The sequence below is a fragment of the Leopardus geoffroyi genome, chromosome C3 (assembly GCF_018350155.1).
Source record: "Leopardus geoffroyi isolate Oge1 chromosome C3, O.geoffroyi_Oge1_pat1.0, whole genome shotgun sequence".
Classification (NCBI taxonomy): domain Eukaryota; kingdom Metazoa; phylum Chordata; class Mammalia; order Carnivora; family Felidae; genus Leopardus; species Leopardus geoffroyi.
The window spans coordinates 49,396,993-49,414,057 of NC_059338.1; the positions used below are offsets into that span (position 1 = coordinate 49,396,993).

The 17,065-nt window shown below is 38.2% G+C and overlaps 1 protein-coding gene across 8 annotated transcripts in view; it reads right to left on the bottom strand.

Moving 5' to 3' along the window:
• Positions 1-17,065, bottom strand: part of RASAL2 (RAS protein activator like 2) — a 362,757-nt gene that overhangs the window by 154,551 nt on the left and 191,141 nt on the right. For all 8 annotated transcript variants that reach the window (XM_045452780.1, XM_045452784.1, XM_045452783.1 and 5 more), the window contains exon 3: positions 13,676-13,802. In XM_045452780.1, the coding sequence (XP_045308736.1) occupies positions 13,676-13,802 (127 nt within the window). The remainder of the gene's footprint in view (positions 1-13,675; positions 13,803-17,065) is intronic.

The window sequence follows — 17,065 nt, forward strand, 5'->3', positions numbered from 1 at the left end:
AATGTCAAGCAGTGAAATGAGTAATCTAGAAGGAAAAAAGAAGAATTAAGAAGAGACAGAGGGTAATTACTAAGATACTCAGGTGGAAACAAATGGGCAACATAAAGTTAGAAGGACTAGAAGGACGGTGGTTCTGCAGTCACACGAGAACAAGGTTCTGGGGAGGCAAGAGAGGGAACGAAGAGGGGAACTACAGACAGATAATGGCTTCAGTGGCGAACATTCTGGTAAAGAGGTGACATCATCTACAGAGAATGGACAAGGCAAGTGAAGCAGGTATCTGCACTTCAGATATTCACACGTACAAGCGGGAGAGAGTAAGGTACAGTGAGGAAAATAACAAACAAAAGTTATACAAGTCAAGAAAGGGGAGCAAAGGGGCGCCTGGGCGGCTCAGTTGGTTGAGTGTCCAACTTTGCCTCAGGTCATGATCTCGCGGTTTGTGAGTTCGAGCCCCACATGGGCTCGCTGCAGTCAGCTTGGAGCCTGCTTCGGATCCTCTGTCTCTCCCCTGCTCACTCACTCACTCTCTCTCTCTCTCTCTCTCTCAAAAATAAATAAAAACATTAAAAAAAAAAAGAAAGAAAAGAAAGGGTAGCATGAACGTGGGTAGAAGAGCCAATCATTACAGACTAAAGAGAGGGGCTAAAGCCGACTGCAGTGGTGGAATTTATTATCACACCTCTGATACGGGGGCAAATTTCAGTGGCAGATGAAGCCAGATATCAAGGTACAGAAAAAACAGTTAGGCAGTGAGCACAGATAAACTACTTTTTAGAAAAGGTTGATAAAAAACTGACATAGCCCTAGAGTGACCTAACTTTTATATTCAGTTCTAGAACCAGCTAATATATTAAAAACTTAGAATGTGCCTGTTACTTGAGAAGGATGCTAACTGCATCAGTGGAGGACAACAACTGGCAGCGACTGGGATGCTGTCTGGTCTGGTTTTAACTTTTCTGGCTCCTAAACGGAATCGATTTTATGAATTAGTTACAAAGTGGAAGGAAGCTGGTTTTAGTCATAAAGTATTACCTATGACGCCTATCACCTCAAATCAAATAGGATGGTATAACTAGTATTGAATAAGCATGGAAACTTGCTTTAGTTCACAGAAAAATACTATACATGCTGGACCTCAGCAAAAAAAAACAAAAAAAAAACAAAAAAACAAAAAAACCAAACCAAACCCCAGTATTGTGGAAATACTAAAAAGTAATTTTCCCAATATTTAGGGGGGCAAAAATAAAATCTTAACATGAGGCTAACAGTAGAAGCGTAGAAAGTCATCTGGATTCATAAAATAGAGGTTTGAAATAAAACAGCTGTCCAATAACTCTGCAGTTCATATTCCCTTTATTTAGTTTCTGTGTTGGTTGCTGGCAAATCTGTAATCTGAAGTGAGAAGCTGGGGGCATGTTAAGAGCTGGAAGAGGATTACTTTGTTAGGCTAATAAAATTTATTAGGCTCATTGCTAATACTACTTGGAAAACTGAAATAAAACAAAATAAAATTACTTATAAGCAATTTTTCTTACTAACAGTCTCTGAATTTTCATTATCTAACATTATAAGAAATATAATATTCCTAAGGTAAAACAAACAAACAAACAAACAAACACATTTTCCGATCTTCTCACGGGGGAAAAGGGTCTCTACAGGAGATCGGTGCAGAACAAATTCTTCTATATTTTACTATCCTGGTCTTTGAGTTTTAAATTTGCCCAAAGCAATATAAACAAAAATGATACATTAAATCATAGGCACAGCATTTATGATCCACAGAAAACTTGTTCCCCAGCATTACTTCAGTTAAGTTTTATTTAACAAAGAAGTAAAGAGAAGAAATATCCTTTTGAACATTCCTGAAAAAATCCAATAGAGGTTACTTTTATAATCTATTAGATTATAATCATCTAACATAAAAATGTCAAAGAGCTTCTAGCCTTCTTTAATCAGAGTCAATTTCTCTTGTTTACTGCAGATAAATAAAAACGAACCTGTTATAACGGTCAGTTTAACGCCCCGCTACAAATTCATGACGGGTGAGTGAGATGAAATCCAGCTGATTTCACAGCAGTGTATTCTAGTAATGCGAAACTCGTTGATTGGCACCAATATAACATACCCTTCCAGTTAACTGTCCTGGATTTTAATTCATTTTTAATTCATTTTCCCTGTTTTTGAAATTCAACATAAAGAACTGAAATGTACCAGGGCGCCTGGGTGGCTCAGTCGATTGAGTGTCTGACTTCAGCTCAGGTCATGATCTTGCAGTTCGTGGGTTTGAGCCCTGTGTCGGGCTCTGTGCTAACAGCTAGCTCCGAGCCTGGAACCTGTCTTTGGATTCTGTATCTCCCTCTCTCTCTGCCCCTAACCCACTCGCATTCTGTCTCTGTCTCTCTCAAAAATAAATAAACATTAAAAAAAAAAAAAAAAAAGAACTGAAATGTCCCTTTAGGAAGGTAGGTTTCTTCTTTCCATTTCCCCCTCCCCTGCTCTATCCTAATTATTAAAGTTACAAGTATTTCCACCATTATTACTCTTTAAGAATATTAACCTTCATTTGATTAAAAGGTGAAAGGTTAAACAAGGGTCAGATAGTGACGAGTTCGTCTCCCTCACATTCTGATCCACCAGGTCTCCAGTTTTCTCCTCAGAAGCACCCACTGCTAAGGGCTTCTTCTGTATAGTTCTAGAGTTATGCCCCCGCGCACGCGCGCGCACACACACACACACACACACACACACTCATATACACTCACACATGCTTATATGCACATGGCACTTTTTACATAAATCAAAGTATAATATACACACACATTTCTGCACTTGCCTCCCACCTTGCCCCGCCCCCTAACAATATATCTTGGAAATTGCTTCAAATTACTACACGTGGAACTACCTTCTTTTTGATAGATGCATGCATAGTGGTATATCATGCAGATTTACCAGAATTCATTGAAATCATCTCCTATGGACGGATATTCTGGTTGGTCTGCTCTTGTGTTATTATAAGCAATGGTGCAATTGCAATGACTATGTGAGTAGAGGTGTGGGACAAATTCTTAAGAGGTTAGATTGCATTTTTGCCAAAATGCATCCTGCCGAGGCTGCCCTCTACAGAAACAATCTGGCATTATTGGACTAGAATGTTTGTTTCCTCCTATCCGTCCAAAACAAACATATTTATACTTGCTAATCTCATAGGTAAAAACTGGCAGCTCATTGTAACTTTAATTTGCTTTTATTGATTAGAAATGCCTTGTGTTTAAATGGCATATTAATTTTCTTTTTTGTTAACTGTATATGCCTTCCCCTGTTTTTTAGATTTTTATGTTAATAAAACAATATATGCACATAGTTTAGGGTCTCCTAGTTTTATGAGACTTGTTAATACAAACAGCAATCCCCTCTTCTAACACTTTTCCTTCCCCAGGAACAACAACTTTCATCTTTCTTAGCCAATTCTTTTGGGAGTTACCATCAAATCTTAAATAAAATAGCTGTACTGATATTTACAGGTTTTTTTTTTCCCCATTTTAGACATTATCTTTTGATTTTCCACTATGAAGATGAGAAGTTGATTCTCTCCTCCTACCCCAGCAGGTACCCTGACACCTCCTACCTTCTCATGGTCCCTATTTGGTTCCATAGTAATTTTGGTAAGGAAAAGCAATACTGGGACTACGTATGTAGTCAATGCAGCCACACAGTGAACCTGATGCATAACACAGCACCGTGGTCAAGAGCAGAGTTCCTGAAGGCAGACTGCCTGGGTTCAAATCCTACCTTTGCCATTGACCAGCTGCTTAGGTATTTAGGCAAGTTACTTATCCTCACTATGCCTCACTTTCCTTACGTGTAAAACAGTACCTTGTGGGTTTACAAAGATTAAAAAATTAACATATACAAAGTACCTAACGTGTAGAAGGTGCTATACAAGCATTCTCTGTGCACTGAACTACATTTTTGTGTCTCCTAAAGCTGTTGCCTGATTATTCATTTATTTAAATTTCTATGTGCTTATTATTAATTCAATCCCAAATTTGCTTCAATCCTCAATTCGTTGTTTCAATTCATTCTACTGTATCAATTTTGTCGTCTTGGAGAAGTCTTCACGATAGCCTTTTGACCGCTGCGGTCTGAACTGCTTGTCCTCATTCTATAGACACTATGGAGTTGTCACCCTCTGTTCTCTCTAGCACATTCTCCTGAGGGGCCCTTTGTCTTCTCCCCTCGTGTTGGATCTCCCAGCCTTTATCCCACATCCTGCTCACTCTTGGGGAAGAATAGGTTTCATTAGCTCTAGGAGAAATGATGTGTAGGAGGTAAATTTTTTGTTTAAATCTTGATGTCTGAAAATGTCTATTTAAAATTTTTTTTTAACGTTTATTTATTTTTGAGACAGAGACAGACAGAGCATGAACGGGGGAGGGCCAGAGAGAGGGAGACACAGGCTCCAGGCTCTGAGCTGTCAGCACAAAGCCCGACGCGGGGCTCAAACTCACGGACCGCGAGATCATGACCTGAGCTGAAGTCGGCCGCTTAACCAACTGAGCCACCCAGGCACCCCTGAAAATGTCTATTTTATTCTCATCTGTAATTAGTGGCTAATAGCTAAACATAGAATTCCAAATTGGAAGTAATTTTCCTTCAGAAGTTTGAGGGCATTCCTCATTTTTTCCTAGCTTCTGATGTTGCTGATACGAAGCCTCATGCCATTCTGATTTCTGATCCTAAATATGTAATCTGTCCTTTCTTTGCAAATTTATAAGACTGTCTCTATGTCACCAAAAACAAATTGAAATTTCCCAAAAATGTGCTTTGCCATAGGCACTCGGTAAGCTCTTTCAATCTGGAAACTCCTATTTGTAGTTATGAGAAATTTTCTTGAATTATTTTGCTAATGATTTCCTTCCCTTGCTTTTCTTTTTTTGGAACTCATTGTTTTGACTGGCACTCTTTTTTATCTTTTTTTTCCCCCCTCTACTCTCTGGGCTATATCCTCATTTTCATTTTCCAATCCTTCTATTGAGTTTTATTTCTGTGACAATTTTTTTTAGCACATGGCAACTCTTTGGCTTTGTATAATACTCAGTTCTTGTCTCATGTACGCAATATTTTATCTGTCTGATAGCGATGTTTTTCTTTAAGTTTTCCATTCCCTGCCTGTCTCTGTTCCTCCGGGTTTCTTTTTTTCTTTTGTTTGTTTTGGTTTCTCTCTTGCATGCTAGAGGCTTTTCTTCAGATCTCTACTAGTCTTGGGAATGTTAGTATCTTGAGATCTTTCCTCCTGAGTGGGTTAAACACCCCAAATAATATTCTTCTTGTCTCCTGCCTGGAGGGTAAAGGCAAGTGAGGAAAGATAGGTAGAGGAGCCCAGCATTCAGTCTGCAGATGTTCACTTAGTTTCCTTGTATTTGGTAAAGTGTTCTGTGCTCTCAATTTTGCCTGCTGTGCCCCAATACACCAATTCCTCCAGAGAATTAACCTGCAGTCTTAGAATAGAATACAGGTAGGGGTGGGAAAAGCAATTGTTTAGTGGACTGGGGAAGAGGAAAAGATAGGGGATCTACTATAAAAGATATGCTCCTGTCATCAATTCCTAAGTGATTTAAAGATTCTGTAGTAAAAATCAGGTTCCTTCTTAGCTTTCTTCACTGACAGTCTAAGATTTGGCTTTTCCCAAGGCAGCTTTTCCCATGCTCCATTTGCTTTTCAGCTTTCAATTTATTATTGTTATTGTTGTTATTATTATTTTGCGGGCTTGCTTTCTTCTTTCTCATTCTCCGTATCCTTGAAGGACCATGTCTTTAAAAGAAAATCCCCTTACTATATAGTTATAGTGGGGTTTCTGGAAGGAATAGATGCTCAGGTTCAAACCACCTTTTTTCTCCCTAGAAGCCCAGGCTGAATCTAAAAACCATTCCTGATTCTTTAAGCCATGCATTCCTCCTTCCCACTCTACTCTCCAAACACCATAGTGATGTGCTATGACTAACACTGCATTAGGACTAGTCAGTCAAAAGGGGCCCCTCACGTGGGCATCACATTTTAGAGGACTCTACTCTGGTGCTCTCGGGCAAGGATCTCCTAAGAGCTCGAAGGTACAGGCTGGGTGGTACCGAGCTGTATGTTTGTGGGGCCTCTCATGATATGGGACCAAATTTGAAAATTCTAGCCTGCAATTCCAGACTGTTACAAAATGTGTTACAAATATACAGTCAAGGTTGAAGCCTAGAACATATTTTATTTAGATGTATTTTTTTAAAAAGTTTGTTAGACTAACTTAAATATTAAGACATAGAATACAGCTTTGTAATAAATCTAGCAAGCAGCTGGCCTATAGCTCCATGTTGACTTCCTTCACGGTGTCTCCTTCCCCAGGTCTTCGTTTTACAACAACCCTGACGATAGCCTGTACAAAAGACCTACACGAATCAGGAACGGAAGCCTTCGTTTAGGAACTTTACTGCCATCTGCTGGAAGCTTTATGAAATAGCTACAAATCAAAGACAAATGACACAGGGCACTGGTCAGGCAATTGCAACCTTGGCGCCACCTTTCACAGCATCAAACAAATCTCAAGGGGGCCAGGATGAGGATGGGGAGGAAGATAAAAGAGCAAATTGGGAATCCAAACTCACATTTACAAGTTAGAAAGAACTGAGATCTGGCGCCTTGACTTAGAACTGAGAACCGATTTCCTCAGAGAAGACACTGCTAGTCTACACCTAGCTCAAATCAATCAACCAGTCAATCTAGCTCATAAGAGTAAAATAAAAATTGGGTTTGGGAGGTTAGCTTGAGAACTTAAGGACTAGTTTTTCTTTCATTTGTGCTAGTTTTGAGTTCTAAATAACTTCAAAAAGAAATTTAGGAATGTGTTCAAAAGTAACTGACGGTTTGAAATTCAGTAGACTAACAAATGCAAGCTACTTCTTTTTAAGGGACAAACCTGATTGAGCCGGGTAGTCGAGTCAGTTCTGTTACAGGGCTTGCTTTGAAAACGTGAATATTACATCACAAGTAACATAATAGGGCACGATCTGTTACGTGAATTTTGGTTTGTTTATGCGTGATTTCATCTGTGAGAAACACCACGTGAACAAAGAACACGGCACCCGGCTGAACCAAGCCATGTACGAAAACACAACATGCTCACACACATGCATAAGTCAACACCTGCCAGCCACCTCACTTCACTGCACATGCTACAAGCCACACTCATCCGTATCTTGTGTCACGATGTCTTCTATTCAATTTCAAAAAAACGTATCATAGTAGACACACAAACTAGTCCGATGCCCACGACCACAAAGTAAATTTCCCAGATTTTTTCAAGGTAAAGTACTATATTTATTGTAGTATTTATGTATTTCTCAACCATTTAACACTTGTAAAAATGTGCTACCATTTTTACTTCCTGTTCTTTTTTGTCATTGACCAAGTTTTTGAATACAGTGCCCTCAATCCCCTTTTCGCCATAAGACTTGTGATTTTTATTGTGCAATTCTGCATAGCTCCGTGATTTTTAGAAACACATGTCACATTACAGAATTGACTGTACGTGGCTATTTTAACCTAGATTCAAGCCCATTCTGCTAGAATATTATCAGTATTAGCACATGTATCTTACAGAATCTTACAGATCTCAAGGAATTATATATATTGGCTCATGGTTTTTAAGAAAACTCAAAACTACCCAACAAACAGCTTCAAAGGACATTATTGCAGGGTTTTCTACTTTAATTATCCATAATAGTTTTGATAATCCTTGAGTTCACTTGACCTGTCCTCAAATAACTTATGTATCACTGAAATCTAGAAATTAAAGAATACAGGGCACCTGGGCGGCTCAGTCACTTGAGCTTCTGATTTCAGCTCAGGTCATGATCTCATGGTTCATGAGTTCAAGCCCCGCATGAGGCTCTCTGCTGTTAGCAGGGAGCCTGCTTCGGATCTTCTCTCCCTCCCCCGCCCTCCCATTTTCTCTCCCTCTCTCTCTTTCTGTCAAAATAAATAAATAAACTTAAAAAAAGAGAAATTATAGAACACAAGTATAAAGGTCAGATATTCTGCAGCTGACTTAGCATGAGCTTACGTATTAGATGATGGTGAAATGGTCTTAGTTTACATATTAGGACACTTCAAAGAAAACCATGGGCTGCCATTATCCATTGGACTCTACTTTTAGAGCTAAAAATATCAGGCTACTGATTCTTTTTCATAACTTTTGATCATTTGTATATATTTCCCTAAAGTGCAAGATCTGCCTCTATTGGTTTTGTATACATATATAAAAATAGTATCAATATATCACTTATTATATTATGCCCTATTATAATTATATGCATATATATAAATGTTTAATATTAGTCAACTTATGTTACTTTAAAGCACAAGATCTGCTTCTGTTGATTTTATAAATATATATATGCTATTTAATATTATATAAATTATTATATATTTCATATATGTTTAATATTAGCTGATCTAAATATTGAATATTATCATACATAGGAATTACTTAGAATTTTTTATTCCATTACTTGAAAAATGGAAGGAATTTTTTGGTAATATAAAATTTTCATTACTCACATATCCTTCTTTCAATATTATTATTACCACTCTGTATATTTATAGAAGATTTTAGCACCTTGAAAATACCTCGTAAGTTACCCAGATACTTCTTATAATGTCTTGCAAATAAAGAGAGAGTCATTATTAGCTTATACATAGAGTTAGGCCTGAGGCTACTTTAACAGAGAAGGTCAGGGTTAAAGCTAAGGTTTGAACAATCAGTATCCTCTGATAATTTTGATTAAAAGAGTCAACTTTTATAATAATTTTATAAATGACTTGGAGAGGATATTCTGCTTTAATAGTAATTTTCTTCAAAGTTTCCTAAATTTTTATCACTTAGGTTAATAAACTTAGTACTCCGTAGACAGAAGGTTGGCTGTTCCCCAAAGATTTTTCAATTTGGTTCCTTTCTTTGGTGAAGCATGTTAAATTTTTTGACTCCTTCATTTACATAGACATTAAAACTTTGGACAGCTAACTTTGCCCCTACAAGATTTTTCATACATTCTTTCCCAAAGTTTGGTACCATGTATCAAAGACATACTATGTTAAATTATAATTATAGGTATATCTATCAAATGCTTCTGGGTTTTGAGGACTTCATGATAATGAAACAGACTCACTTATCACAGGCACAGGTTTTCAAAAATCCAGAGATTCTGTAAGTAAGACCATAGGGTAACTATAAGCTTTTATCACAATATAACAAAATAGAGGCATGAGGCTCTGCAGCTTTCAGTCACCACTTGTAAGGCTTTGAATCTGTCCGAGAAATGCTACAAACAGAACGGACGGAGTTCCCGATTCACTGCTGTGCCCTCCACCAGCCAGGCAGTAAACAACATGCAGGGGTAGACAACTTCCTTCCATAAATGTACACTTCACAAAAATGCTGTCTCCCGCTCAGCTTTCCCCTTCCCCCTACTTCACACTGTTCTTATTTGATGGTATTTGACGGCTTTTTAAAGTTGAATTCATGTAGGTTACCTTTAATATTGAAAATTAATCTTGAAAATCAAATATTTACTAGTTCTAGCTCACGCGGTTGATTTACACACCTCCCGATGTTGTCAGTATGCAAAGACCCTACTGTCAGAAGAAATAATTTCCTTCTGAAAATTCAGCAAATCATTGCTTTGCATTGTTTGAATTTGAAAACTCCTTTTTTGATGAATAAATTAAAATCTGGATATTGTCACCAGGGGTAAGTAGTTTTTCCTAGGTTTTCTAAATCTGGACATGGGTGCTTTAGACGCGATGTTCATATGCCTTAAGAAAACGTCGCGGTTTCAGTGGGCAAGAATTTGGTGTATCAAAACCTGACTCAAATGCCAGTGTACATATACATTTTAGCATCTTGGGTGATCTGTAAAGTGCTGAATGCGAGAGTCGGAGAAGTACCGAGTGAGAAGTACTTTCTCTGCTGGCCACTTCCCACTCTGCTGCTCCATACCCATGCACACTTTTTTTTTTTTTTTTTTTTTTTTTTGCTAACTTTTTGACATCTATTAGGTTCTCATCGGCGTAAATGTGCTCATGTTAAACTAGGTGTGAGACACAAATATGGGCCTTCCCATCCTTTTACATTCACAAGTTTTTTAACCAGTCTGAAATCTGTGACGTACGGTAAGCTGGAAGCCACCATAAATTCTTCACAGACCCTGTACATTCAGAGAGCTCCTTTCTGTCCTACATTCTCTGCAGTAGAGTAAAAAGCGCATGTTTTCCACGAGTGGGCATTTCTCCATAGATGACGACCTCATACCTGAAATCAAAATGTATACCATGATTTTACATGGTATCTGCACAAACTGATCAGTGTTTGGGATTCCTCTACTGGAGAAGAATAAAGAGAATCTAGAGTTTGCCAAGTGTAAGAACCATGTAAAACCAGAAGGGTTTCCCCATTCACACTTGACTCAGCTGCCTTATTTGGAGGCAAAATTCTGGATTTTCATTCTTCCTTTCTGGTCTGTCCTTTGCCAGGGCTTCCTCATCTTCCTAACCTCTAAGTGTTGTTCCAGGGCTGAGTCTTGGACTTCTCTCTTCTACCTACACCCATTTCCCTGGTGATTTCATTTAACTTCATGGTTGTGAATACCATCTATTTGCTAAAGGTCTACAATTTCCTTCTTTTTTTCTTTTTTTTTTTTTTTTTTACACTTACTTATTTATTTTGGGGGTGGGGTGGGGCAGAGAGAGAGGGACAGCAAGAATCCTAAGCAGAGTCTACGATGTCAGCACAGAGCCTGATGCGGTGCTCAGTCTCACAAACCATGAGATTATAATCTGAGCCAAAATCAAGAGTCAGACCCTTAACCAACTGAGCCACCCAGGTGCCCCCAAAGGACTACATTTCTGTGTCCAATCCGTACCTCCCTCTCTTGATTTCCAGACTCACATATTTCCACTTGGGTGTCTAACAAGACTCTCAAACTCAGTACGTCCAAAATTGAACTCCCAGTCAATCCCACTTTCAAGTGGGTTTCTCCAGTCTTTCCCATTAAAAAAAATAATAAAAAATAACCTGATTCCTCTAGCTGCTCTAACCAAAATCCTTCACTCTTCTGTTTCTTACTTCCCATATCCAATCCAACAAGCAGATTCGGTTAGAAGTCAAGGGTTCCCCATCTCACAGAGTAGAAGCCAACGCCCTTATGATGACCCACAAGACCATCGTGATCTGCTTGCCAAAGGGCTCAGTGATGTCATCTCCTACCACTCTCCCCCTGCTCATCCGTGTCAGCCTCACTGGCACGTGTGCTGCTCCTACAACAGCCCAAGCATAGTCCTGCATTATGCCAGCCATTCCTCTGGGTGGAACCTCTCACCGTCAAGTATCTATATGCTTAACAGTCATTATTTGATCAGATCTGTACTCAAATGTCACTCAACAAGAGGCATTCCTTGGTCACCTTAGCTAAAATTACACTTCCTTGCCATTCCTATCCCCATTCCCTACTTTATTTTTTTCTTTGTACTTATCACCATCTAGCACAGTAGATAGTCCATTTATTACTCTTGCTTAGTGCCTGTCACTCCTCAATAGAATGTAAGCTCCACAAAAGGACACATTTTTGCCTAATTTTTCACTGCTATATTTTGAGGGCCTAGACCAGCATCTGGCACATAGTTTTCACTCAGTAACTATTTGCTGCATAAATGAAAGGTTTTTAAAAAGCAAAAAATAAAAGCCACACAATATAATATGCCACAGTAATAACATGTACTGTGATTAGTCATCAATAATCTATCTTCTTAACTACATAAGAATCTTCTAAAGGCAGAAATCTTATCTTACATCTTTTTTCATTCTTAGTGATTGGCACAGAATGTTACATATACAGCAATCACTCAGTTAACTATTTGACAGCAGAAAATTTTGCCTAAAGACAAATCACTAGGAGACAAAAACAGAACAGAATAATTATCTAATTCAACATTAAACAGAAAGGTAAGGAAGAATGACTGTAAAAGTAGCCTTTTCCCCTCTGGTGCTTATAAGCAATAGCTTTCAGTGCTAATTGAGGACATCCACTCCGAAAATGATTACGGACGCCATGAGTCTAGATGGCTACCACACTTGTAGTCAAGGGCAGAGGTAGAGGGTTGGCTCCGGACTAGACACCTTGGCCACTCATCTGAGTTTATCTTTGGGATCAGAACCTGGAATGGTGGAGACTTTTTAAGAATTATTATATAGTTTTCTCTTCTATAAAATTGTAATAACATTTGAGACTATGATTACACTTCTTCAAAATTCAGTGACTTTTGTAGGTCAAAGCTTGAACAGCCAAAGCTTGAACAACATTCATGGAGAAATGGCAAAGACAGTCATCAACATAACATTACAAATAACGACAGCAAGAGGCTGAAGAAGGTGACGCTGAGCCAGTCCAAGCCACATAGGACCTGTACGTGAAATATAAATAAACTATAAAATGGTTACACCCAGACAGGTTTGCAATGTAATTTAGGCTCACATTTAAACTGGTTTGAACACATGCTAAAGAAGTACAGTGGAAATAAGATGAAAGGAAATCTTGATTTCTTCAAGTGTGACTCCTTGAAGAAAAGTGTTTGCTCACCTAATTTTTAGAAAAGCAACAACTGTTACAGGATTAAAAAAAAAATAACGATAAATAAAGGATCCAGATTCTGAGCAAGAACTCTGAGTTCCATGTAGAAAATGAAGAGAAATGAAGAAAAAGGCAAAAACAAATCAAAAAACCAAATCCTGATTTTCAAAAATACAACCAAAATCACAGAATTATCCATATTACACAACATAGAGGCAAGAAATGATTCTGTATATCTACCCATCAAATGCCTATGACTTAACGTCTAGGTTCACTAAGCAAATAATAATACAACAATACAAAGCACCAAAGCATTCCCTACTTTTCACATTCTTTTGTTATTTATATCATCTTAATTATGTTTCCTTAGAATCACCTGGCCTGTCTAATAATCTACATATCTACTGGTAAGCACACAAAACATCAAACAGAATACACTTGGTAGGAAGCAGGGCAAGAGTTGTTTTGATATTGACAGTAATTCTTTTGTGCATAACAACTCAAGCGAGTTTCTTTTTTCCATTTCTCCCTACTGTCACCCACTCCAACCATGAATATAACTTACGTGGGACATGTAAAATTAGCTCAGCTAAATTAGCCTGATCCGACATTACATAAGGCAACATCAGTAGCTGTGTGAACAGGACACAAACCACTCAACACCAAGGTTCCACACAATACTGGCTCCCCAATGAATCTCAGTGCTTCAACAAGATCACTTAATGCTCTTTCAAAATTTGAAGCCAAGGAGTAAACTCAGAAACAACATTCTGCCTAGGCCTGTGGTCCTAGCACTCAGATAAATTTTAGCTCTGTAAAATAACTTTGTTGCCACTTGGTAGCAAAAAACAGAACTTTCTATTGACCACTAACTCTGTGTGAACATACTGTATTTCAACACGCTCACTGAACAGGAAAAGCTGGATGTTTTGTGTTATTCTAACACTCAATAACAAGCCCATAAACTACCGGTAAAAGCTGGGAATGGTTTCCTTTTACTAGCTTACCCAGTTTAGTGGCGCCCTCTGGTGGGTACTCAGGAAACTGGCCCTCGGAAGGGACACTGACGGTTCTCCTCAGGCATCGCCCTTTGGTGGAATCTGTCTGCTGCTCCTGTCCTCCCTCCACAGGTATCTAGTTGACCAAAAGACAAAAGACGTGAAACTCAATAGTGAACTTGCCATAGCTACCTTCACGCTGAATATTTTTAGCTAATAGAGATAGGAGTTCACAATCATTAGAGCAAAGTTGGCAAAATGTAGAAAGCAAGTATTTCCAACTGTAAGACATTACCCACCCCTTGTGAGGAAGTTTTTCTTTAAAAAGGAACCTGAAAGATCAGGAAAGGTGAGTATGTAAATGAGCTTTACCTGAAGTCCGCACAAGTCATATCCAGGTGTGTACCTGTTTTGGGTGCTCAGAAAACAAAACACCCACACAAAGACTCTTCTATAATCAGAAGCTAGTTCACAAGCTCCAATTCTTCCGACCAATGCTCAAGAAGGTAAACAGAAATAAAAGCCGGCCAGAAAGAAATAGCTCCAAAACTCAATTTAAAGAAGGTTTTGTAAGATACAAATAGTAAAATCACCAGATTTTCTTCAATTTTGCAATTAAGCATTTAGAGACAGTTAATAAAACACATTTCACTGGAAACTTGCATAGATACCTATATCAAATGGCATATTTTCTTCTAAAAGTGAGATTCATTATTAAAACCCTAAAAATTTTCTTTCTGGCCTAATTTCAGGGATCTATCAAGTGTTGTTTGCATATGTGGAATAAGAACTATGAAAGGTACACAAGATCTCTAATACCAATAACTGTTTTAAAACGTACTCACAGGTCATCATTGTAGAGTTACAGGATGACTCTAAGTCCCCCCGCCCCCCTTTCTTTTTGGTAATATGCTAAAAGATCAAATCATTTTTGTTTACTGGCAGAGGGCAAAAGCTTTTTCACAAAGATATTTTACCAGGAACCTTTATCAGAATCAACAATAATATTGGTAACACCTTAAATAGTTTGGCAAAACACGTCAGTAATTGAGCACGGTTTCTAATTTCGTCTGGCTCCAATACTGAAATTTCAACAAAATTCAGTAATAATGATTAGCATTGAGCTCTTACTTTGTGCAAAGCTAAGGAATTTACCTGTGTGACATTATGAGGGAGACATTATCATCATCCCTTTTTACAGGTGAGGAATAATTTATTTCTCCAAATGATTACAGTGGACACATCAACTGATCCAGCCATGTCGGGATAGATACAGGCTTCACTTTATATGCTTCACTTTATATGCCTTCTGCCTCACCTCGGTAACCCAACTCCTCTGCCTGGGGTCAAAGGGATGACAGCAAGGGAAACTCTCTGTGTTACTGAGAATCTGAAGAGCAAAGTCCTAATGTCTTCATAGGAACTAAAAGTCTGAACACTCTTTAAAGGACCCCAAATTCCCCATTTCCTCATGACCATAAAACTATGGCTAGTGCTTGCACATCAGGAAACCACAAGGCAGAATTAAGAAAAATTCTAAAAAAATAAGGGGAGACCAAATAATTTCATCAATAAGGACATGAGCTCTTCCAAAAGTCAAAAGTCTTCTGTAATATAAGACTTTACAGACAGTAATCTAAATCATCCATCCATCCTTTTCAGGATGGAAATTAATTATCTCTACTTAAATAATTAAGAGTAGCAGTACCAAGAAGTCAGATAACTTCCTCTGAGTAAGAAAGGCAAAGATGTGTCTTCTACCTGCCTTCAAAGCAGGATAGAATGGGGAAAAATAGTTTGAGTCTTTGAACAAAGAGATGAACATAAATAAACACAACGATTTTTGTTCTAGCTCTAAAAATACTTGTTACCTGAAATAATGAAGGCCTAAGCCTCAGAGAAAAAAAGACAGTAGTTGTTTTTATATATTAGGAAGGAATGACCCATTATGATCTTTTCTGCAGAAATTTATAAAGGCCATATCCAGGAAAAAGAAAGAAATGGCTTCTGCTATCATATACTTTGTCTCTAACATAACTAAGGAAGAGAAAAATAAAATATATCAAACTTCTTATACGGGCCTAAAATTCACTCACACAACTATTTTCTCAAAGTTTTCATATAGAGTCTTCATTTCCCACTCTTGAAACTTAAACTATGATTGAAAATTCCATTCAAAGTACTGATGTGGGAAACAGAGGCAAAAGAAAAAACATCAAATTTCCTTACAACTTACAGTCCATTGGGGCACCCGAGTGGCTCTGTCAGTTAAGCGACCGACTCTTGATTTTGCCTCAGGTCATGATCTCATGGTGTCTGATGGAGCCCCACGTGGAGCCTGCTTGGGATTCTCTCTCTTCCTCTTTCTCTCTCTGCCCTTTCCCCACTTGAGCGCACACACTCTCTCTCTTTCTATCTCCAAATAAATAAATAAACTTAAACAAAACAAAACAATTTACAGTCCACTGAGACAGGCAGAGTGACATTCCTTTAGAAACTCAGCTGCCTCGATGATGACACTTTGCTAAGAGGCAAAAGGCAATCTTAGCTTAGCATTATACCAACTTCTAGGATCCCGTAAGGCTACTTTAACATGTAAAAATTCCTTTGGAAACTTCCTTTATCTCCACCCCCCAAGATATAGGTTGGCAATCATCCTCTAAGCACTCGGCCCACTGATACACATCTGAAGGGTCTCGTGACTGAGCTTTTACTAAACAGTCATAAATGACCTTTTCCTAATGATAGCTGGTCCCTCAGGATCCTCGAAACCTTGTTTCCAAAATACCTTGGAGGCCTGTGCTGTCCCGAACCCACTCCCAACCTGAAGGAATATAATCAGTCACCCATCACAACCCCAGTGCAGCTTTCTACCCAGAGGTCCTGTCCCCAGGCTTTAATAAAACCGCCTTTTTGCACCTAAGACCTCTCAACAATTCTTTATTGGCCGTAGGCTCCAAACACCAACATTTCCACATCAGTATCACTCTGAAAGGTTAGGGCATTTTTACCTCTCATTCAGGATTTGAGGGAGAATAGTGTTGACTTTAATTCTAAACCTGCATATCTTAACAATATTTTACTTCTACAGCACTATCGATTGATCCTTACCTAAAATAATTTTTAAAACATATTGATCTACTCTTTGAAAATTAGAGGGATCGTATTCCAAGTATCTTCAAATGAACTAAGCTGGAGTTCACAAGTCTCAGAACACAGCCAGAAAGATCAGTTTTACAAAGTCAATTTTAGGAAAGCAATTTTGTCCTTTCTGATTGCCCTAATTTAGTTGACTAGTTCACACTTGCTTGTTTAGGACACTGAATGAGTCCTTAAATATTATATCTCTTCCTAGTTCCAAAAAAAAATTAGAGGACTTTTTCTTTTCACCTCTTTGTC